Genomic DNA, 24,104 nt, shown 5'->3' with positions numbered 1-24,104 from the left:
GCCTAGTAATTTCTGGGGTAGGGACATGCTTGGCACAGCTTTGTGGGCCGAAGGGCCTGAATTGTGCTGTAGGTTTTTCTATGTTTCTATAATGGTTTCAGGGAGGTGGTTACACCGCAAGTTCAGCCAGATCGATAGGTCAGCAACAGGAGGGACAGGCAGGAGTCCCTTGTGGCTGTTCCCCTCTAACAAGAATGGGGGGGGGGGGGGTTGGCCCCTTGGGAAAGTAACAACAGCAGCCAGATCAGCGGCACCACGGCTCTGTTGCGCTGTAGGGAAGGTCTATATCTAGGTTAGCCAGTGTGATTGGGGACTCGATTGTCAGGGAAACAGACTGGTGTTTCTTTGGCTGCAGGCAACACTTGGGTGGTGCATTTCCCTCCTGGTGCTAGGGTTAGGATGTCTCTGAGCAGGCACAGGACATTCTGAAGGGGGAGGGTGAGCAGCTAGAGGTCGTTGTCCATATTGGTACTAACGACGTAGGCAGGAAGAGCCTTACCTCTGAATCAATAGTCCAGTTATGGACCATTGATTCAGAAACGTGAGCTTGAACCCCACTGTGACAGCAAGGAACTTAACTTCAAGTGATTCAATAAATCTGGTATTAAAAGCCAATCTCAGTCTCAGTAACCATGAAGCTACCAGATTGACAGTGTTGTCGTTATGTTGATGGGTCTCCTGAGCTCTTTCCACCCACTATTTGTTCATCAGGTCAATATTTTTAATGAATCTCACCCCTCAGATGGCTTCAGAACTGTTTACTTTTTCCATTGAGACCTAATGGTATTTCTGGTCCAAGAGCACCTTGTGTTCTTGATTAATTTGTTCTTGTGTTGGGATTTTCTGGCAAAGAAAGAGCCTTTTAAATGTTTTTTGTGGTGGACTGCAGGGCGGACCAAGCACTGGACAATCTGTGGCTTATGTCAGATGGGAATCAGCAGCTTGTCCAACAGACCGACTTGAAGAGAATTTTCTTTATGGGTGTTTGAGATTTTCCTGTGGCAGTGCTGCTTTTATCATGTTTGGTGGAAGTGCCAACATGAGTTTGATGATGCTCAGTCCATTAATCATCAACACGTACTATGGCACGAATGATGTGGACATCCTTATGGTCCCTTGACGGGACGTTAATGTAGCCTAGCAGGTGAAGCCTTATGACTTCTTGTCTCTGGACAAAGTAGGATTTAGTTATAACAAGTCTACGGTTCATGCATTTCCTTAGGAGGAAGACTCCATTGGAGTTAGGTTTAGAAACATAGAAAACCTACAACACGATATAGGCCCTTCAGCCCACAAAGTTGTGCCGACCATGTCCCTACCTTAGAAATTACTAGGCATACCCATAGACAGAAGTAAGACTCACTGTTTTATAATTTCCTGGGCTATCTCTACTCCCTTTCTTGAATAAAAGAACAACATCTGCAACCCTCTAATCCTCTGGAACCTCTCCCGTCCCCAATGATGATGCAAAGATCATCGCCAGAGGCTCAGCAATCTTATCCCTCACCTCCCACAGTAGCCTGGGGTACATCCCATCCTGTCCCGTGACTTATCCAACTTGATGCTTTCCAAAAGCTCCAGCACATCCTCTTTCTTAATATCTACATGCTCAAGCTTTTCAGTCTGCTGCAAGTCCTCACTACAATCACCAAGATCCTTTTCCATAGTGAATACTGAAGTAAAGTATTCATTAAGTACCTCTGTTATTTCCTCCCAATCCGTACACACTTTCCCACTGTTACACTTGATAGGTCCTATTCTTTCACGTCTTATCCTCTTGCTCTTCACATGCTTGTAGAATGCCTTGGGGTTTTCCTTAATCCTGCCCACCAAGGCCTTCTCATGGACCCTTCTGGCTCTCCTGATTTCCTTCTTGAGCTCCTTCCTGTTAGCCTTATAATCTTCCAGATCACTAACATTACCTAGCTCTCTGAAGCTTTTGTAAGCTTTTCTTTTCTTCTTGACTAGATTTATTACAGCCTTTGTACACTATGGTTCTTATCTCCTATCATAACTTCCCTGTCTCATTGGAACGTATCTATGCAGAACTCCACACAAATATCCCCTGAACATTTGCCACATTTCTTCTGTACTTTTCCCTGAGAACATCTGTTCCCAATTTAAGCTTCAATTTTCCTGCCTGAGAGCCTCATAATTTCCCTTACTCCAATTAAATGCTTTTCTAACTTGTCTGTTCCGATCTCGCTCCAATGCTATTGTAAAGGAGATAGAATTATGATCACTATCTCCAAAATGCTCTCCCACTGAGAGATCTGACACCTGACCAGGTTCATATCCCAATACCAAATCAAGTACAGTCTCTCCTCTTGTAGGCTTATCTACATATTGTGTCAAGAAACCTTCCTGAACACACCGAACAAACTTCACCCCATCTAAACCTCTCACTGTATGGAGATGCCAATCGATGTTTAGGAAATTAAAATCTCACATCATGACAACTCTGTTATTATCACACTCTTCCAGGATCTGTTTCCCTATCTGCTCCTCGATATCCCTGTTACTAGTGGGTGGCCTATGAAAAGCACCCAGTAAAGTTATTGACCCCTTCCTGTTCCTAACCTCCACCCACAGAGACTCCGTAGACAATCCCCTCCATAACGTCCACCTTTTCTGCAGCCGTGACACTATCTCTGATCAACAGTGCCACTGCCCCACCTCTTTTGCCTCCCTCCCTGTCCTTTCTGAAACATCTAAAACCTGGCACTTGAAGTAACCATTCCTGTTCCTGAGCCAGCCAAGTCTCTGTAATGGCCACCACATCAGAGCTCCAAGTACTGATCCACGCTCTAAGCTCATCCGCTTCGTTCACAATACTCCTTGCATTAAAATAGACACATCTCAAACCATCGGTCTGAGCACGTCCCTTCTGTATCACCTGCTTATCCTCCCTCTCTCACTGACTGCAAGCTTGCTCTGTTTGAGAGCCAACTGCCTCTTTTCTGGTCTCTTCAGTTCGGTTCCCACCCCCCAACAATTCTAGTTTAAACTCTCCCCAGTAGCCTTAGCAAACCTCCCCGCCAGGATATTGGTCCCCCTGGGATTCAAGTGCAACCCATCCTTTTTGTACAGGTCACACCTGTTCCAAAAGAGGCCCCAATGGTCCAGAAATCTGAATCCCTGCCCCCTGCTCCAATCCCTCAGCCACGCATTTAACCTCCTCCTCATTCTATTCCTATACTCACTGTCGCGTGACACTGGCAGTAATCCCAAAATTACTACCTTTGAGGTCCTGCTTCTCAACTTCCTTCCTAACTCCCTGTAGTCTTTTCAGGACCTCATCCCTTTCCCTACCTGTCATTGGAACCAATATGTACCACGACCTCTGGCTGTTCTCCCTCCCTCTGCAGGATATCTTGGACGTGATCTGAAACATCCCACACCCTGGCACCTGGGAGGCAAACTACCTTCCGAGTTTCCTTCCTGCATCCACAGAATCGCCTGTCTGCCCCCCTAACTATAGAGTCCCCTATCACTACTGCCTTCCTCTTCCTTTCCCTACCCTTCTGAGCCACAGGGCCGGACTCTGGGCCAGAGACACTGTCACTGTTGCTACCCCCAGGTAGGCTGTCCCCCCAACAGTACTCAAACAGGGGTACTTATTGTCAAGGGGTACAGCCACAGGGGTACTCTGTAGTACCTGACTCTTCCCCTTCCCCCTCCTGACCGTGACCCACTTGTCTGCCTCCCGTGGCCCTGGTGTGACCACCTGCCTATAATTCCTTTCTATCACCCTCGCTCTCCCTGAGTGCCAGATGAAGGTCATCGAGCTGCACCTCCGGTTCTCTATTGCAGCCCCTTAGCTGCAGCTCGACACACCAGGTACAGATGTGGCCATCCGGGAGGCTGGGAGACTCCAGGACCTCCCACATCTGACACTGAGCACAGGAAACCAGCCTCTCACACACACACACACACACTACTTCCTTTCCACAATTAGCACAGGTAAACCTACCTCGCCTCATCCCATTACCGCCAAAGCCCTATCACTCTGCTACTTCTCACTCTGCTGTCCACTCCAAATGCTGCCCACTGGATATGGCGTTCTTTTTAAATCTTTCCCGCTCTACTGGCTGATGTCACGCGTCTGCACCTCTCTTTTACCGGAGTTTCCCTACTTCCAGGCCTGTGACAACCTGGGATGGAGAAGAAATGTCCAAGAAGACATCAACCATCTCAGATCTCTAAACTGGGACCATCGAGGGAATGTGCACCCAACATTCCAAACAACCCCCAGCCCATGGATCCCACAAGTGGAAGCAAGTCCTCCTTGGTCCCAAGCGGCTGCCTTAACAGAAGGAAGAATGCTAGCTGCAGTACGAAGTACAATTCTGATTGGATGTGAAAGGATGGCAGGAGGACCAGCCTGCCCTATTCTAGCACGTGAATCCAGAGACTTCCAAATATTGTGTGGTATCAAGACAGTCACGATCACCACAGAGCCTTGCCTCCCTGAGCTAGGGACATTGTTATCAGTACCAGTATAAACTATTTGGTTTGTTTTGCATCTGGGGATGGGGAGAAAATCTTTTGAGTGAATTAAAAGAGGGTGTCTACCTCATCTGATATCTTAAAAGCTTAAAGTCCTTAAAATTCCCTTTGTACTGGATTATAACGACATCTTTTGAGTTATCTTCACACCCAGTTTCATCTCCTCTACTACTTTTGATCTTGCTGCTAATAATCCTTTTCCAATTAATAACTTGTTAGGACTTCACTGATCCTTAAGAATAGTTGCCACAGTCCTTGCACCTCCTTCATCTCTAGTCCCTTAGTAGATCGTGTAGGAGAGGGTGTAGTTTGTGTGGAACAGTAGAGGAGGAGCATGGCTGACCTTGCATCAACCCTGTTCTTTTACCCAATCCCCATAACCTCAGCTCCCCATAGTCCAAGTATCAGTCTGTCTCAACCTCAAATAGTTTAGTGACTTGGCCTCTAGAATTGTCTGGGATTGAGAATGCCGAAGAATCTGAGAGAAGAATTTCTCCTCATCTTTGTCTTAAATGGAGGACTGCTTATTCTGAGATTGTCCCCTAGCTTTAGATTCCCCAAGGTAGGAAGCATCACGGCATCTACTCTGTCAAATCCCTTCAGAACCTTGTACATTTCAGTAAAATCTTGCTCTTCCAAACCTCTTGCTCAATTGTTCTGGTTTGATAGCCCTGGAATCCACCCAGTGAATGGAATACTAGCATGGACCATTTGGGCAGAATGGCCTTTTCCTGGGCTGTGAATTTTATGGTTTATTTGAAGCATTTCCATCTGTTTGGAACTAGATTGGCACTCCAGGTTTAAAGGCTCAAATCAGTGGAGTTAAGGAGAGCAGTGTTGTGCATCTACACTGACAGGATTGATGGTTAAACATACCTGCAACAGAAATGTGATGTTCCATTGTTAGAGAAGGCTATAATGTCTATTGTGCATTTTAGGCACTGCTTGCTTTTCAGCCTTTTCTAGAATGTTTGTATGACAGTGGGACAGATCATACCAGCCAAATCCTCAAAGATGCAGTACCTCAGAAACACTTATGATTAGTGATGCATTTGGTGGGTCAGGGGTGATAAATTGCAGTTCAAAAGGCCTTTTCAAAAAAAAAAGGCCTGAAATTGGATCTCCTTAAAACTGCCAAGCAGACTGTGGAATTGAGGTCACCTTCTCCTGGGTTCAGCCCACGTGACGGAGCTGCTCAGACTGCTGCTGCGTTTTATCTTTAATAATTGATGAGTAACTTCAGCCTCCAACCTGGCTATCCAAGGAGGCTGATAAAGCTGTAAAATCGGCCAATGAATGGCAAACGCCCTTTATTTTAAGAAGGAATTCAAATCATTCTTTTATGCAAAGGGTTTTAAATGTTTTCAGTCCCATGCCTGATCTTTCCCCATGACCCTGCAGTTGATACCTTTTTAAATATACATCAAATTCCCTTTGGGTTTCATTTTCAATGTTTTGGGAGGTTTTCTATAAAATTGCACTTTAGTTTCTTCCAAAATCTGAGGCTATGGTTGTGTTCTCAGTGCGGTGAGCATTTGTGTGACAGTCACAGGATTGTTCCTTACTGCCTGCCGCTGCTACTGTTTAATTTATTCCAGTTGACTGCAGCACTAAGAACTGGAGCTGATGGAAGTGACAGCCATGAATATTTTATGTTTACAAGGCTCTGTTCCAGACTGTATGTGGAGCACTGCCTGTGAATTCTGTTCCAAACATTGATAGGGATTGGGTTCCATACTTTCCTGTTGCAATATGTCACTTTATAGTTGTAACGTTGGCTATTTTTTAAGTTAATACCATTGATAAGGTGTTTCATTTCTTTTCCTTGGGCTCCTGTGAGCAGGCAGCAGGAGATGATGGAAGTGTAACTCCCTTTTCCGCTGACATTGACTGAACTGTGTGCTTCAGCCACCTGCTATACTTAAGCTTCATCAGCAGTTTACAAAAGCATCCCTACACGCATTATAAGAGATCTGCTGTGATTGGAAAGATGCTCCTCATCCACCATTTTTCTAGTATGACTGCAAATACCTGGGGTTTAAGGGCTGTGCATTCCCTTTCCTGTGGTCAGCTCCTTATTCCCAATAAATGGGAAATACTAAAGTCTTCTGAGACTATCCATCCTCATTTGAAAGGCATTCGTCGATTTGGACAAAGTGTGCAGTCGTAGGCTTGTACAGCATGACAGCAGGCCCTTTGGCCCAACTCGTCCATGTTGACCAGGGTGCCTTAATGAGCTAGACCCATTTGCTTGCATTTGGCCCATATTCTTCTAAAACTTTCCAATCCATAAACCCGTCCAAATATCTCTTAAATGTTTTGTAATTGTACCCCCTCTATCACTTCCTCTGGCAGCTCATTCCATATATCAACCACCCTCTGCGGGGGGAAAAGGTGCCCCTCAATTTCCCTTTAAATCCTTCCCTGCTCACCCTAAACCTATGCCCTCTAGTTTTAGACTCCCCTACCCTGGGCAAAAGACTGTAATCATCCACCTTTGTGTGATCTATGCCTCTCATGATTTTATATGCCTTAACCTGGGAACTTCCCCGTAAAGATGGGTTTCAGTCTCTCAGAACAGTTTGCAACCCAAGCTGTTCATACATTGGAAATGAACAGAAACAGGGAGAGCAAGCAGGAAGAGTGGCTGCCAGCTGACCTCAATGGACACAAAGTGCTGGAGGAACTCAGCAGGTCAGGCAGCATCTATGGAAGGAAATAAACAGTAGACGTTCCTGGTCGAGACCCTTCATCAGGACTGGAAAGGAAGAGGGCAGATTCCAGCATCTGCAGAACCTCTCGTCTCCTGTCAGCTGGCCTCACTGTCTTGGAGTGAGCAAGTTAATGAGTCTGCTCAGTACTTCCAGCTGTGCTCGCTGGACCCAGCCCTCAATTGTTGTGGCTTGGTGGGGGGTGGGGAGAGATGGCATGCAGAAATGCCCTGTCCCACCCAGCAGAAGATGCCTGTAGCAGCTAGCAAATCCATCTCCATCCATACTGTCGGTCTCCCAAACGCTCGTTCATATGTACAGTGTGTCCATAATCCAGGTGTTTATAACCTGTGTAGGACCTCTATAAGGTTACCCCTCAATCTCCTCCACTTCAGGGAAAAGAGTCCCAGCAAAGTTAAAGATTGAAAACAAGATTATAGAGCCAGTGGTTTTGGATGCTATATAAAACTATCGAACCAAGATACCATCCATTAATTCAATGGACATAGAAAGCTTTTCCGAATATCAAATGGATTACAGCTGATTTGCATCTACCTGTCTTGTATTCCACATCCTGTAACACCTTTACCTAACAAATGTTAATGTAGATTTGACATTCTCAATTAACCCACATTTGAATCTTCTGATTAATCAGCACTTGAATTTGTTGAGAAACCTGTATAATGCAGGGTCGACAGCGCAAGTACAGGCCACTCCAACCAACCGACCCAAGCTGGCATTTACTCTGCATTCCAGCTCCTCCTATCATCCTAAATCTATCACCATAATCTTTTAGTCCCTTTTCATGTGCTAGTTCATCTATAATATTTGCCTCGACCATTCTCTGTGGACTGAGTGCTGATAAATTACCTGTACTTGGATGTATGTAATTTATTCATTTTAAATTCCTCAGCTGTCATGGTAGGATTTGAACCCATGTCTCGGGTGTAATGGTCCGGAACTGTAGCTGCAAGTCCAGTAACCTAACCACTGTGCTTCTATACCCTTTAAAGTCAGTGGTGAAGGAAGAGCTTGTGTTGGTTCCGAGAGGGGATGACCTGTTCTCGCAGAGAAAATTATAGATCATTCAAGACTGAATGTTCAAAATTCAGGCAACGGAGTGATCGAGGGAGCCAAAGAGGTAGTCTGGCTGCCATCGTCTGACTCTGCAGATAATGTCGTTGTATACCACGTGACTCGGAGGCAAAAAGTGATTTGTGGTGGGATTTCCAGGGTAATGATAAAGAGAACAGGAGCCGTTGCTAGACTTGGTCTGGTATAATTGAGTTGGTACAAGTGGTATTAAGTGATGCACTGTCTACTGTTTATGACTAACACCACCAAAACAGTAATGGGTGAAACTTCATCTTTGAATCTTCATCTCTCTGTTTTGTAATTGGATAATCACTTCTCCTTCAAAGGCATTTGAGTTAACATGCTGGAATCTCAACACATCATGGTGTGCCTTCAGCATGGGAACAACAGAAATCTTGTCATCATCTCGTGGAAGGGTTGCAATTCTGTTCTCCATCCATCTCATCCTTTGACTTGTCTAAGTGAGATTACCCAATTACTGCTGGGTGTTGAAAATGTTATAACAATAGCTGTTTTAAATTTTTATCATCACAGAGCCTGCTTTGAACTCTGGCTTGACAACTAAAAGGAGTAAAATTTTCATTTCAGTGCCTGAGTACACTACAGGGATCGTGTTGAAAAATTTACTTAAATCAGCTGTCATTTTATAACGAGATTGCTATATGGAGGCATTTTAAGGGAACACCGCCTCCTGAGATTCCCCTCCAAGTCACACATCCTGACGTGGAGAAAAAGTGCTGTTCCTTCATTATGGTTGCGTCTAAATCCTTCAGCAGAAGGACCGCAGTGGTTCAAGGTGGCTTGGCCCCACCTTCTCAAAGGCAACGATAAACGCAAGCCTTGTTAATGATGCCCAGATCCCAAGTGAGTTTTAAAAATATGATAATTTACACTGAAGGGTGTTTTTTTTTCTCTGGCAAGTGGATGGATCTGCTGCCAGACAGCTCCAGTGACCTCTAGTGCTGTCTGTGTGCAGTTTGCACATTCTCCCTTTGACTCCATGGATTACCTCCCACATCCCAAAGATGTGCAGTTTAATAGGTTAATTGGCCCCAGTGTAAATTGCCCCTGGTGTGTGGGTGAGAGGTAGAATCGGTGGGGGGGGGAGGGGATGGTGAGGTGAGTCAAGGGGAACGTTGAGAATAAACTGGGATTAGTGTTAATGGGTTGTTGATGGTCAGCATGTACTCGTGGGGCGAAGAGCCTGTTTCCGTGCTGTTATTGTTATTGTGTCGTAATGATAAACTTGGTTATAGATCATACCTACATATTTGGGTAATGGTGCATTGCATAGACTTGGCCTAATCAGTACAGTTGGCTCCAACAGGTAACCGGCATGGATTATTGGTCCCTAATAACACAACCGATCAGGAGCTGCAACATATACGCAATTGTCTCCCGGACTCTGTGGCTATTCAAAGAGTTGAGGAACGCCTTTCTGCACTCGGCAATGTTATTGCCTGCAATGACTACGTGGCCTTGGTGCACCCAGACCTCGACAGGGTATGTGTGCTTTCTTTGGGTTATCTTATTGGTGGTGTTGATGGAGCAGGGAACATACAAAGTACTTGGGGAAGATTGTCCTGATTAGTGGGGCAGGCAGACAAAACCTCAATGTAAAGTTTCATTCAAGGCACATCTTTCCAGTCATATAGTCATACAGCAGGGAAACAGAATTCATTGGAGGAATAACTTCTGTTTAAACTGACGAATTTGAGTATACAAGACAGAATTTCCAAATTTGCAGATGACACAAAACTTGTCGGCATCAAGAACTGCGAGGAGGATCACTGCAGATGTAAATGGGCTGGTGGAAGAGATGGGCTGGCCGATGAAATTTAATGCTGAGAAATGTGAAGTGTTGCATTTTGATTGGAAGGACGAGAAGAAGCAATATTAACTAGAGGACACGGAAGGATACAAGGGCAGAGATCTGGGGATAAATGTGCACTATTTGCTGGAGGCAAACAAAACAGAGTGGTTAAAAATGCATGTCATCTTTGGCAGATGCATAGGGTACAAAAGCAAGTAAGTCTTGATGAAGCTTTTTAAAACATTGGTTTGGCCAAAACTGGGATATTTTGTTCATTTCTGGGTGCACTTTAGATATGAAGCTCTAAAGAGGGCACAGAAGAAGCTAACCCAAATGATTCCAAGGACGAGGACTTTAGTTACGCAGATAGATCAGAGAGGCTGAGGTTGTTCCCCAAAGGAGCTGTACGTGCAAATTAGGAGCAGGAATAGGGCACTCAAGGTCACTTGTGCCTTTACAGTTGTGGAGTCACACAGCACAGAGCTGGGCCCTTTCATCCCACCTGGCCCATGCTGACCACGTCGTCTGTCTATACTAATCCCATTTGCCTCTATTAGGCCTGTATCCCTCTATGCCATTCCTATCTAAGTGCCCACTCAAAGTCCTTATAATTGTATCTGCCTCTACCACCTCCCCAGCAGCTTGTTTCAGATAACCACCACTCTCTGTGTGGAAAAACTTGTCCATCAGATCTCCTTTAAATCTCCCATCTCGCCTTAAACCTGTTCTGGACTCCCTGGGAAAAAGACTGACTGTCTATCCTATCCATGCCCCTCAATTTTATAAACCTCTATAATGTTGCCACTTAGCCTCCTACATTCCAGTGAGAACAAACCCAGCCTATCCAACCTTTCCTTATAACTATAGCCCTCCATCCTGGTTACCTCTTCTGTACCCTCTCCAAAGCCTCCACATCCTTCATATAATGCGGGGACCAGAATTTAACACAATGACAACCCAGCTTTTATACTCTGTGCCTTGGCCTATGAAGGCAAGCACACCAAATGCCTTTTTCACTGCCCTATCCCCCGTGTCACAATTTTTAAGGAGCTTTGGACCTGCACGCCAAGATATCTCTGCACATCAACACTCCTAAGGTCCCTGCCATTTACTCTATATGTCCTACCAGAATTTGACCTCCTAAAGTGCATTACCTCAGTTGTCTGGATTAAATTTCATCTGCCACCACTCTGCCCAACTTTCCAATTGATCTGCTTCTCTATACTTCACTATATATAACTCAAATTTTTGTGTCATCAGTAGACTTGCTAATCAGACCCCCTACGTTCTCATGCAATTCATTTGTATGTATGACAAACAACAAAGGTCCCAGTGCCAATCCCTGTGGTAAACCACTTGTTACAGATTTCCAATCAGAAAAACACCCCTCCACAACTACCCTCTGCCTCCTGTTACCAAGCCAATTTTAGATCCAGTTTGCCAACATACCTCTGATCCTTTGTGCCTTAACCTTCTAGACCAGCCTACCATGCAGGACCTTGTCAAAGGCCTTGCTGAAGTCCATGTAAACCATGTCTACTGCTCTGCTTTGATCAATTTTCATAGTTACCTCCTCAAAAAACACAGATTTGTGAGACGTGATCTCCCCTGAACAAAAGCTGACTCCTAGTCAGTCCCTGCCTTTCCAAGTGAAGATAAATCCTGTCCCTCAGAACCTTCAACATCTTCCCTACCACTAGTGTAATAGTGTGATAGCTCATCTGATTCTAGCCTCAACTCCGTATTCCTCTGTACCCGTGGTAACGTTTCACTGCCTAATCAGGAATCTATCTACATGTGCCTTAAAAATATTCAAAGACTCTGCTTCTTATGCCCTTTGGTATGACTTCCAAAGTTTTCTGATGCTGTAAGAGAAGATTTCACCACCACTTGTTTTAAACCCCTTGTATTTAAACTGAGAGAACCTAGAACCAGTTGTCACAGAACAGAAAACAATCTCTCCAACATGCTCCGTCAGACCCCGAAGGATGTGAGAGGACCTGGCGGACAGGTCAATAACATGGGACTTCAAATGAAAGTGATTGGCAAAAGAACCAAATGTTATATGAGGTGAAACAATACATAGCAGTTAGAGTCTGGCATGCAGTGTTAGAGATGGGAGTGGTGGCAGATTCAATTGTAGCCTTCTAAAGGGAGCTGGGTAAGTATCAGAAGAGACCAAATGTGCAGGGCTTTGGACAAAGGACAACTCCATGGGACCAACGGGAATGCTCTTTGATAGAGTCAGTGCAGAGTTAACTGGTTGAATGGCCCCCCTCCCTCCCCCAGTTTCTGTGCTGTGTCCATTCCATGATCCTGTTCACCGCCGGCAAAGACAGGTTTGGTTTGAAAAGGTGCAGCTTCCTGACTCGTATCTTCCATATGGAGCCTGGCTGTTTCGATTGCCAACAATCTGTTGAGTGTTGTTGACAGTAAGGTTATTTAAATGTTATTTACTTTAGCCTGTTACCACTAGTGTCCCTAAACTGGCAGGCAGCAACATCAGTGAAATATTTAGAACTCTGGTTTTGTGATATTTCCATCCATATTCTGTGATTTACAGAAGGAGCTCTGTAGCTCTGTCTCCATGCATGCCAAGTGATTAAATATGAGTTGTGACTCCTGCCCCTTACACTGATGCCGTCTCATTGAGTAAAAGGATTTGGAGTGTGAAGATTCTCACATTTTTTGATGGAATAAGTGTTGGGTGTTGTAACCATGACAACTGCTTTGTAGAATCTTTTCATTGAATTGGAAAGGGGATTTATTATCCTGAAGATGTATCCTGGGACAGCACTTTGGAATAAAAACAGCGTGCTTGAACTTTTCACCAGGTCAGGCAGCATCTGCAGAGGACAAAGCTGAGTTGATATTTCAGGCCAATGATCCTTCAGAATTTGGAAAGTGAGAAAACCTGTGTGTTTTTATTTATTGGGAGGGGTGGGTAGAACAGAGGGAACGTCTGTGGTGGGGTGGAGACCAAGGTTGTCCAGGTGACAATATGGTTTCAGTACCATTTAATTAATAGATGTATGAGGGCTTGAGAGAAAAAACAAAAGAGCACACTGTAACTGTGTTGCAGCACACAGTGCTGGAATACCCAGCCGGTCAGGCAGCGTCTGTGGAGAGAGAAAGTGTTACTGGTGTATACAGATGACTTTGCATCAGAGCTGTTCGTACATTGGGCATCATTGGAACAGTGTGAGAGACAGGGTCAGAGCAGGAGTGGATGGAGAACTAAAGTGACAGGTGAATAGAATAGAGGCATTTTGTAAAGCAGCATTCCAAACTGGGTTTGGATTCTCCACTCTAGAAGAGCCCATGTAGATTTATAGAGACGTACAGTATTGAAACAGGCCCTTCGGCCCAACTCATCCATGCTGACTGTGTTGCCCAGTAAACTAGTCCCATCTGCCTGCTCCCAATCCTACATTAATCCCATTATACATTCCTTCCATATTCTCATCAACTCCCCAGATTCTACCATTCACCAAGCACCTGGGTAGGTAACCTACCAGCCTGCATGTCTTTGGGATGTGGGATGAAACTGGCACACCTGAGGGGGTTGAATGGCCTACACCTGATCCTTGTCCATATGTGGTAATTTGCGCTCCTCCAGACAGATTGTCAGTAACAAGATTTTTTTCACCCTCTTGGGTGGTGCAAATTTGGATTCTTTCAGTCTCCACTCTATTGCTCTGTTTTTCTCTCTCTCCTCCCACACACGCACGCACGCGCACACACACACCCCCACCCACCCACCCCCACCCACCCACCAATATCCTTTGGTCAATTGAAGAAATGGGTGTTTGAACCTCAGGTCTGGCGCAAACCTCGTGGTCTACGGAGCAGCAGTGATCCCTGCCCTTTATGATTCTGAGACTTGAACTATCTCATTAGGAGCATGAGATTGGAAGAAGTGGGTCACTGCTTGCCTGGAAGAATTGGGCAGGTTCGTGGGTGGTGGGGTGGGGCAGGTTAAAGGGCAGGCGTTGCTCCAGCTGTGGTTCTGTGAGGAAGTATGTGAGCAGGGGAGTATCTGGTGGAGATGAAGAGCGAAGCAGGGACGCTGTCTGCCCTGAGTAGTTCCGGCAATTTTTATTTCAAATTTTCAGCATCTTCGAGGTTTTGACCTTTCAATGACTGTACTTTGGAGATAATGTGGTGAATCGTTTGGAGAAGGTAGAGTGAGACAAGTCACAAGAGCAGACAGTATTATGGGATGCAATGTCCCATTGAAGTCCACAGGAATAGCAGTTCTAACGAGTCTCCTTCCACAGAGTTGAAATATGTAAAAATCATGCTATGCTACGGTTATGGCAAAGTTAGCTTGGGATAGATGTGAGTGAGGCGAGACAAACTATACAATGGTAAAGGGGCCTAGACAGAGTGGGTATGAAGTATCTGATACTCTAGGCAGAAGGTTTAAATATTTGGTAGAAGAATCGGATGGAAAGTTCGGAAGTTTATTTTTCACCTAAAAGTGGGAGGGTGGGGGGTAGAATTCACTGCCTCAAAGGGGGTTGGAGGCAGAAATCCTCATTTAAAAGCTATCTGAATATGCACTTCATATGCTGTCATTAACATAGCCACAGACCAAAATCTTGCTACCTGATACTGCGATCTGTGCAAGTGAGGATGGTGAATAATGGGACCTAATGCTGGCTGAGTCCTTTCCTGAGTAGCAATATGACTGCTGAGGCCATGCTGATTTAGCAATATAAACCAGCTGAGGTAATAGTGAGTGTCTGGAACTGGCCTCCTCTGAAGGTGGTTAGATGTGAAATTGAGAGTTTTCACTTCCAATCCATTGTTGGCCTGCCACGGTTACCATATCTGCAGCAGTAGAGACATTCCTGCTTTGAGGTGGCTGTCTGTCTGTGATATTGTTAGGCTTACTTTGTATTCTATCTCTACATTGGCTTGTAACTGCATTTTGGAGGGTTCAAACCTAGGACCACTGGAGCCGCAGCAGCACCACTGCCTGCTGCACCACACTCCCTACATCCCTCCCACCCCCCCCCCCCCCCCCCCCATTTCCTAGATATTTGGATGCTATTGATCTTGCCCTTGACTGTGCTCAATGAATGAGCACAGAGGGCAACGGCTAATGGAACCAGGGCAGTTGGGTGAAGAGACTGTAGTTAAAGTGTAGAGAATTGCAAAGATTCACAGTCCTCAGAGTAAACACAATTTCTCTTCAGCTCAGTCCTAACATCCACCCCAAATCTTGATATTGCACCCCCTGGTTCCAGAGATTCCAGTAAGAGGAAACTACATCCAAGAAGATACTGTCAGTCCATCTCAGGTTCTCATGGTGCGATGAGATAGGCTCACTTCCTTCTAAATTCCAATTAATAAGGACCCAGCCTCCTTGGATTCTCCTCATTGAGGTATACTCCAATCCAGTGAATTAACTTTCCACTGCCTTCAAAGCATGCTTATCCTTCCTTAGGGGGAGGATCAATAACCAGGGACACAGATTTAAAGGAACTGGCTGACGGAGTAGAGGGCAGATGAAAGAAAATGTTTTTGCCCTGAGGGTGGTGTGGAAGAGTGTGCCTGAAAGAGTAGTTAAGGTAGAAACCCATATCACACTAAAACAGTACCTAAATGTCTTCATTAGGAGCTGTGACCTCCAGGGTTACAGAGTGCTGTTTGGTGGAATAAGGGTAAGCGGAAGATTTTCTGTTGACGCTCTAGGGATTCCACTGTAAGTTATTGACAGCACAGCTCTCGGCAGGGCACGGGGAGGTAAGCCTAATCTGTGGGCTGTGTGAATGGGGAAGAATGCAGCAGAGGTCAGTGGGCACCAACACTAGCCATGTTGAAGGCAGAGAAGTTGGCTGCTATGCATTGCAGTGACAGAAGTGTAAGTCAAGACCAGTTGAGGTGTCGCTCATTATTAGCAATGCGAAATATATTCATGACTGCTTAATTTTAACTTTTGAATTAACAAGGAACAGTTCTGGTCGCCGCATTACAGGAAGGATGTGGAGGCTTTGGAGAGGGCGCAGAAGAGGTTCACCAGGATGTTGCCTGGATTGGAGTATTAACTATAAGGAGAGGTTGGACAAACTTGGATTGTTTTCTCTGGAGTGTCGAAGGCTGAGGGGCGACCTGATAGAAGCGTTTAAAATTATGAGAGACACAGATAGGGCAGTTAGTCAGAGTCTTTTTGTCCAGAAAGGAAATGTCAAATAATAGAGGGCATAGGGTTAAGGTGAGAGGGGGAAGAGTTTAAAGGAGATGTGCAGGGCAAGTTTTTTTTATACAGAGAGTGGTGGGTGCCTGGGATGTGCTGCCGGGGGTGGTGGTGGAAGCAGATATGATCGCAGCATTTAGGACAAATCGGGACAGACACGTGAACAGGCAGGGAATGGAGAAATGTAGACCATGTGCAAGCAAATGGGATTCGTTAATTTGGCATCATGGGCCAAAGGACCTGTCCTGTGCTGCATATGTTCTTGTTCTTAGAAGGAGTGTTTAGAATTCACCACAGTCAACCAGTTGTAAATGAAGTCTGAAAATTGTGGCAGTATTGTTCACTTCATACACTCAATGAAGCCCAGGTAATCTGTCCCAGAAAATGCGAGCCCAGTCCTTGCACTAAGCTGCTGTTAGTTGAAACCTCGAAGAACAGTACAGCACAGGAAGAGGCCCTTCGGCCCACCATGCTGTGGGAGGCAATCGAGGATAGAGCATTTCAGCTGAGGAAAGGTCTGGATGGGCTGGGTTTGTGTTCCTTGAGTGGAGAAAGCTGATAGAGGTGTACATAATTGAGGGGCATGGATAACATAGATAATGAGAAACTTCCCCCTTAGCAGAGGTATCTGTAAGCAGGACATAGTCTAAGCTAAGAAGTAGGAGAGTTTGAGGGTGGTTGAAATCATGAACACACTGCCTGAGGGATGGAGGCAAGTATTCTCACAATATTAAATAGTCATTTCCACTTATCTACACACTAGGGGCAATTTACAGCAGCCAGTTACCCTACCAACTGTATGTCACTGGATAGATGAGCACTTGAAATGCCAGTACATGGAAGGCTATAGGCTGTGTGGTGGAAACGGGGATTGGTATAGATTAGTACTTGATGATCAGCATGGCCATAGTGGGCCAACAGGCCTGTTTTCACATTAGGTAACTCAATGACTCTACATATTAATGTTTAAGGGATATGGGGGCAAGGTGGGAACAGGATACTGAGGTGAACGATCAGCCGTGATCATGTAGAATGGTGAACAGATCTGAAGGACTGAATGGCCTACCATGCTGTTTTTTGTTTCTGTAATCTAAGGCCAAGTACCTCAACAGGTAATACTTATCCCAGTCAAATCCCTCTTACCACTTCCCTCACTACGAGATAGTGCGTGAAATAAAAGTAACTTGGGTGCTTGCCCTGCTCAGCTCGTGAACAGGGTCATGAATGAGAAGCCAGCTTCAATACTGTGCCTGCTGCATTAGCCAGTCTTGCTTTGGTTAATCCTTGCTGTCCTGGACACTGCAAGGATTGCTGAGCGGATCATCACTGCCACAGTCTGTGTTGGAAGTGCTTTGTACTGATGTCTGGTCAAGGCAGATAAGGCTTGCTAAGTAGGTTCATGTCTTAACACAAAGAATAAATGCTTTGTGGAGTTTTATCCAATAAGTGACTGATTGGCTGGGGCGAAGGGTGTTGATTAAAGAAAGATCAAGGAAAGCAAGTGGGATATTTGATTCAAGGCTGCAGCATGTGCTTGATCCATTTGAATCTTAGCAACAACAAAGCAGCTTGCTGCCAGATAACAATGGGTCATTGCTACCGAGCGGTTCAAATGTTAGGGCAATGTCTTGGATTGCGATGCCTCTGCAGATAAACACTTCTAAATGTTTACATCCTGATTAGTAAAGAATTGAATTGCTGTGATCTAAGTAATCTCTAATTTAAATTGTTAATGCAGCATAAGGTGAGGCCATTCAGCCAATCTTGTCTACTCTAGGAGAAAAGGAGACATCCAGCCTGATCTTAGAACATAGAACAGCACAGGAACAGGGCCTTTTGCCCACCATATCTGTGCCATCCATGATGCCAATTTAAACTAATCCCATCTGCCTGCACATGGTCCATATCCCTCATTCCCTTCCAGTTCATGTCTGCCTAAATGTCTCTTAAACATTGCTATCATATCTGCTTCCACCACCTCCCCTGGCAGTGTGTTCCAGTCATCCACCCACTATGTAACCCGCACATCTGTAAACTTTCCCCCTCTCACCTAACCCTCTAGCATTTGACATTTCCACCCTGGGAAAAAGACTGACTATCTACGTTATCTATGCTTCTCATAATTTTATATGGTTCTAACACATCATCCCTCAGCCTCCAACGTATGTTTGTATGTACCAAATGTCATGGGAAAACTAACAGCACGCTGATAAGATTTGTATTTCATGGTCTCTTAAATAGGCACATAAATGATAGAAAAATTGAGGGCTATGTGGAAGGGAAGGGTTAGATAGATCTTAGAGCAGGATAAAATGTTGGCACAACGTTGTGGGCTGAAGGGCCTGTACTGTGCTGTAGTGTTCTGTGGTCTTGGAATGTCCTTTAATATTTTACAGCCAATGAAGTGTTTTTGTAGTTGTTATTGGAGAGTGGGAATGGAGTGTTGCATGAAATGTGGGTGTAGTGGGACTGCAGGGGTGGATGTTGCTGATGGGTCAGCACTGATCGCTCATCCTGACTTATTCTTGAGTCTTACATTTTAACTCTGTCCTTAACCACCTCTGGATGCCCCAAAGTGCTTTACAGTCAGTGAAGTACTTTCAAAGAATAGTCATTGGTGTAACGTGGAAACCATGTTTTTCTGTTAAGTAGACTTCCGTCATTGAGCTAAATATTTCCCGCAGCTGGTGACTCGTTGCTGCCCATAGAAGAGTTACTTGACTGATCCCTGGGATGTGATGCTAGTCCTGGGATGAGAAATTGTGAAATATTGGCTTAGACATAATGAAGTTTAGAAAACCAGTGACTTCATTGATAGACATTAGATTCTGAGAGGCTTGAACGGGTAACTTGTAAGAACCTATTTTCTGTAGTCAGGGAGTCTAGAACTAATTTCTGGATAGCTGGCTAAATAGATGGTAATGAGGAGAAATTTCTTAATCAGGCCATTGTAAGTTCTTGCAATTCTGTACCTTAGGAAGTGTACGATATTCAGTTATTGAATATATTCAATGGACTACATGGTAATCAAAAGATTTTTGGGCACTTAAGGAATCAGGGCAGAAATAAATCTGGCAAGAAGGTACACAAAGCACTGGATCACCCATAATCTTATTGGAAGATGTGGCAGATGTTAGGAATTGTGCGACCTATTCCTACATTTATTTCTTCAGTTGTCAAGTAACAGTTCAACAGGGCACAACTCTGCGGTTGCCTCATCCTCTTCCAGCAGCAGGAGCTGCCTGCTGTACAACCTCAGTGGTAGTGAAAGGACATTGACTCAGCTTCGCTCTCCACGGATGCTGTCTGACCTGCTGAGAATTTTCAGCTTTGTTTTTATTTCAGTAATTGGCCTGTTAGTCAGTTGCCAGCAGCAATTTCAGCCCACCAGAGATATGAGGGTTGCAGCTTCAGAGTTGGCTGCTGATCCCTGTGTGGGTTCCTGATGGTGCACTAACCTACAATGCTGAAACCAGCTGGCTACAGATTGTGTGAAATGCAAAAGCTGGAATTGCACATTATCTGAACTTGGTGAATTTAGTGTTGTCAGGAAAGCTGTAATATATGAGCTGGGAAGAGGTGTTGTTCCTCTAGCTTGCACCTCCACTGGTACTGTGTAGAGGCTGGTCAGAGGTCAGAGTGGGGCTGGGATGGAGAATTTATTGAAGTAACATTGAGAATTGAGAGCAGTGTGCTTGATGAAGTCAATGTGATTTCAGTAAGGCTTTTGACAAGGTCCCATATGGCAGGCTGATCAAAAAAGTAAAAGGCCATTGGGTCCATGGGAGAGTGGGAAATTGGATCCACAACTGCCTTAGGGGCAGGAAGCAGAGGGGTATGAATGGCAGGTGTTTTTATGACTGGTATGGCAGTTGCCGGAGGCTCAGTACCTAGTCTGTTGCTTTTTGTAATGTATATCAATAATTTTGACCTAAATGTAGGGGCACGATAAGGAAGTTTGCATGTAAAAGTGTGGTTGACAGTGAGGAGGATCGCTTTTAACTTCAGGGGGGTACAGATGGTAATTGGTTAATTGCTTTATTATTGTCATATGTACCAAGGTACAGTGAAAAGCTTTGTTCTGCATGCCATCCATACAGATCATTTCAAAACGTAAGTACATCTAGGTATTACAAAGAAAAAGCAATAAAAGAAAGAATTGTGTTACAGTCATAGAGTCATACAGCAGGAAAACAGGCCCTTCAGCCCAACTGTGTTGCCTAGTGAGTTAATCCCAGCTGCCTACGTTTGGCTCATAGCTCTCTAAACCTTTCCTATCCATGTACTTGTGTCGATGGCTTTTAAATGTTGCTAATGTGCCCACCTCAACCACCAATTCTGGCAGCTCATTCCAAATACGTACCACGCTTTGTGTGAAGAAGTTGCCCTGATGTCACTTTTAAATCTTTTGCCTCTGATCTTAAACCTATGCCATCTTGATTTTAGCACCTCTCCCCTACAGAGAAAGTGCAGTGCAGGTAGACAATAAGGTGCAAGGGCCATGATGAGGTAGATTGTGAGGTCAAGAATTCCAACCAATAGTCTTATAACAGAGGGATAGAAGCTGTCCTTGAGCCTGGTGGTACATGCTTTCAGGCTTTTGTCTTCTGCCTGATGGGAAGAGAGAGAATGTTTCATCATGTGGGCAGAAAAGTAGCAAATGGAACTTAATTCAGAGAGGGCAGTACAGTGGTGCAACTGATAGAGCCGCTGCCTCACAAATCCAGTAACCTGGGTTCGATCCTGACTTTGGTGCTGTCTGTGTGGAGTTGGCACATTCTCTCTGAATGTGTGAGTTTCCCTGAGTACTCTGGTTTCCTCCCACATCGGAGTGATAGTCAATGGGAAACTCAGGACAAGTTTGTGGATAGAGTGAGCACAGCATGGACCAGGCACACTAAAAGTTTTAGTAAGTTCAATCCATGGCATTCCTGTTACAATGATCTGGATTCCTTACTGAAATTGTAACTAACTCTTGCTCTCTTGTATTGAAAGCACATACCTTGTTGAAGATCTTAACTGTCTTCACATAAGGGTCTGATACAAAGGCGTTGCTGCCGTTCAGTTACAGGAATTTGTCTTAACAGAATTCACAAATCACTACCCAAACATATGAGATACAGAATAAAATTTGCTCTCACGGAATTTGTGTGTGGGGGTGGGGGTCAGAACTTTGATAAATTGGGCACGACTGGATACTGGCAGAGGAGGAGGTAAAGGAGGAGGGGGGAAGTTGCACTACTGATTAGGGAGAACATCACGGCAGTACTTAGCATATCCCGGGGGAACGTACAGCAAGGCCATATGGGTAGAGCTTAGAAATAAAAAGGGGAATCATTTTAGGAGTATACCATAGTGCCCCTCCCCCCCTCAGGTCCCTATTAAATCTCTTCTCTCTCACCTTAAACTTCTGCCCCCTAGTTCTTGATTCCCCAACCCTGGCAAAAAGACTCTGCATGTTCCACCTTATCTATGCCCCTCAATTTTACACACCTCTGTAAGATCACCTCTCATTCTCCTACGCTCCAGTGAAAAGTGTCCCAACCTGCTCAACCTCTCTTCATAGCTCAGTTCCTCGAGTCCTGGCAATATTCTCGTAAATCTCCTCTGCACTCTTTCCAGCTTAATGGCATCTTTCCTATAGCAGGGCGACCAAAACTGAATACAATATTCCAGATGTGGCCTCACCAATGTCTTGTACTATTATTGGAAAGGATTCTGAGGCACTAGATTTATTTGCATTTGGAAAGGCAAGGAATGATGCAGGATAGTCAGCATGGTTTTGTGTGTGGGGAAAATAGTGTCTCTCAAATTTGATCGAGTTTATTTGAAGAGGTGACCAAGAGAATTGATAAAGGTAGGGTTGTAGATGTGACTACGTGGACTTTAGGAAGGCCTTTGTCAAGGGCTCATATGGTAGGCTGGTCTGGAAGGTTAGATCACATGGGATCCAGGGTAAGCTAGCCAATTGGATACCAAGTTGGCTTGGTGGTAGGAGCAGAGGGTGGTCGTGGAGGGTTGTTTTTGGATTGGAGCCTGTGACCAGTGGTGTGCCTCAGGGATTGGTGATGGGTCTGCTGCAGTTTGTCATATAAATCAGTTGGATGAGCATGTAGGTGGCACGATTAGTAAGCTTGCAGATGGCACCAAAATTGGTGGGATTGTGGACAATGAAGAAAATTGTGTAAGATCACAGCAGGATATTGATAAACTGGGAAAGTGGGCAAAGGAATGGCAAGATGGAATTTAACTTGGGCAAGTGTGAAGTGATGCATTTTGGGAAGTTAAATCAGGCCAGGACATACAAAGTGAATGTCAGGGCCCTGGAGAGTGTTATAGAACAGACACACCTCAGGTTACAAGTAGACAGTTCCCTGAAAGTGGTGACAAAGTGGTGAAGAAGGCATATGGCACACTTGCCATCGTCTGCCAAAGCACTGAGTTCAAGAGTTGGGATGTCATGTTACAATTGAACAAAATATTTGGGCACACTTGGAATATTGTGTACAGTTCACATCGCCACACCACAGAAAAGATGTGATTAAGCTTGAGAGGGTACAGAAAAGATCCACTTGGATGTTGCCTGGATTGGAGAGCTTAATTTATAAGGAGAGAATGGATAGGCTGGGATTGTTTTCACTGGAGCAAAAGAGGCTGAGAGGTGACGTGACAGAGGTGCATAAAATTACAAGGGGCATAGGCAGGGTAGCTAACCAGAGTCTGTTTCCCATGATTAGGCAGTTTAAAACCAGACAGCGTAGGTTTAAGGTGAAAGGGAGAAGGTTTAAAGGGGATCTGAGGGGTACATTTTTCACACAAAGAGCAGTTGGTATCTGGATTGAGCTGCCAGATGGGGTGGTAGAGGCAGGAGCAATAAGAACATTTAAGAGGCATCTGGACAGGTACTTGAATGAGCAGGGGCACAGAGGGGTATGGAATTAATGCAGGCTAGTGGGATTGGTATAGACAGGCAAGATGGTCAGCAAAGATGTGGTGGGCTGAAGGGCCTGTTTCTGTGTTGTACAACCCTGACTCTAAATAATCTTGTTTAGGCATATTTGTCAATCCCTCTGTTGCATGGATAGTGGAATGGGCAGCTATTCCCTCTCGCAGCAGATATACCAGTGCCTAGATTTTCTACAATGAGGTTCAGGGGCTTTTATTAGGCATTAGAACTTGGTGTTCTTGGGGCACTGTGAGGACAAGGGCGAATCACAGAGCACCACTTGATGGTCCTTTTCTTCTCCACAGGGAGCTTGATGCTGATCGGTTGGCTATTTTACTCCCTTGCCTTACCTGTCAATCATTTGTGCTTGTATTATTTGGCTTTGTCCTTGTGTATTTCAAATATTCTTGGCATTCTCTAATTCAGTGTATTCTATATAAATATCTTCAAATGGATTGTTAAGCTGTTGATTGTTTTTTGCAGCAGAGTTTTGTTGTTTGAATGTTATTTGTAGTACAAGCCTTGCTGTTGAATCTGTTAGTGTGTTCCTTGTTTTTGATAAGTTGTGGGGTCTCACATCTAGAGTTACTACTTGTGCATAAGACAAATTGTTATGCTTGTCCAGTAACAGGAAAGTGGCAGATTAACTCAAGCTTCTGATGCCTGGAGTTAATTTCATTAGAAGAGAAGAAATGAGGTGATTTGAGAGAGGTATTTACAGCTGTGGAGGGGAGAGGATCAAATGACATTTCCAACACTAACACTGACGGTACTTAGAGTCCTTCGTTGTTTGTAGAGGGCAGTGGGGCATTGTTAGAGCTGGGA

The 24,104-nt window shown here is 44.8% G+C and overlaps 1 protein-coding gene across 1 annotated transcript in view; it reads left to right on the top strand.

Moving 5' to 3' along the window:
• The window catches only part of eif6 (eukaryotic translation initiation factor 6), a 56,497-nt gene that overhangs the window by 15,193 nt on the left and 17,200 nt on the right, over positions 1-24,104 (top strand). Inside the window, exon 3 of the mRNA XM_052031616.1 lies at positions 9,643-9,818. Within this exon, the coding sequence (XP_051887576.1) occupies positions 9,643-9,818 (176 nt within the window). The remainder of the gene's footprint in view (positions 1-9,642; positions 9,819-24,104) is intronic.

The sequence above is a fragment of the Pristis pectinata genome, chromosome 16 (assembly GCF_009764475.1).
Source record: "Pristis pectinata isolate sPriPec2 chromosome 16, sPriPec2.1.pri, whole genome shotgun sequence".
Classification (NCBI taxonomy): Eukaryota; Metazoa; Chordata; class Chondrichthyes; order Rhinopristiformes; family Pristidae; genus Pristis; species Pristis pectinata.
The sequence above is the reverse complement of the archived record's forward strand: the minus strand, read 5'-3'. Positions and strand labels throughout refer to the sequence as shown.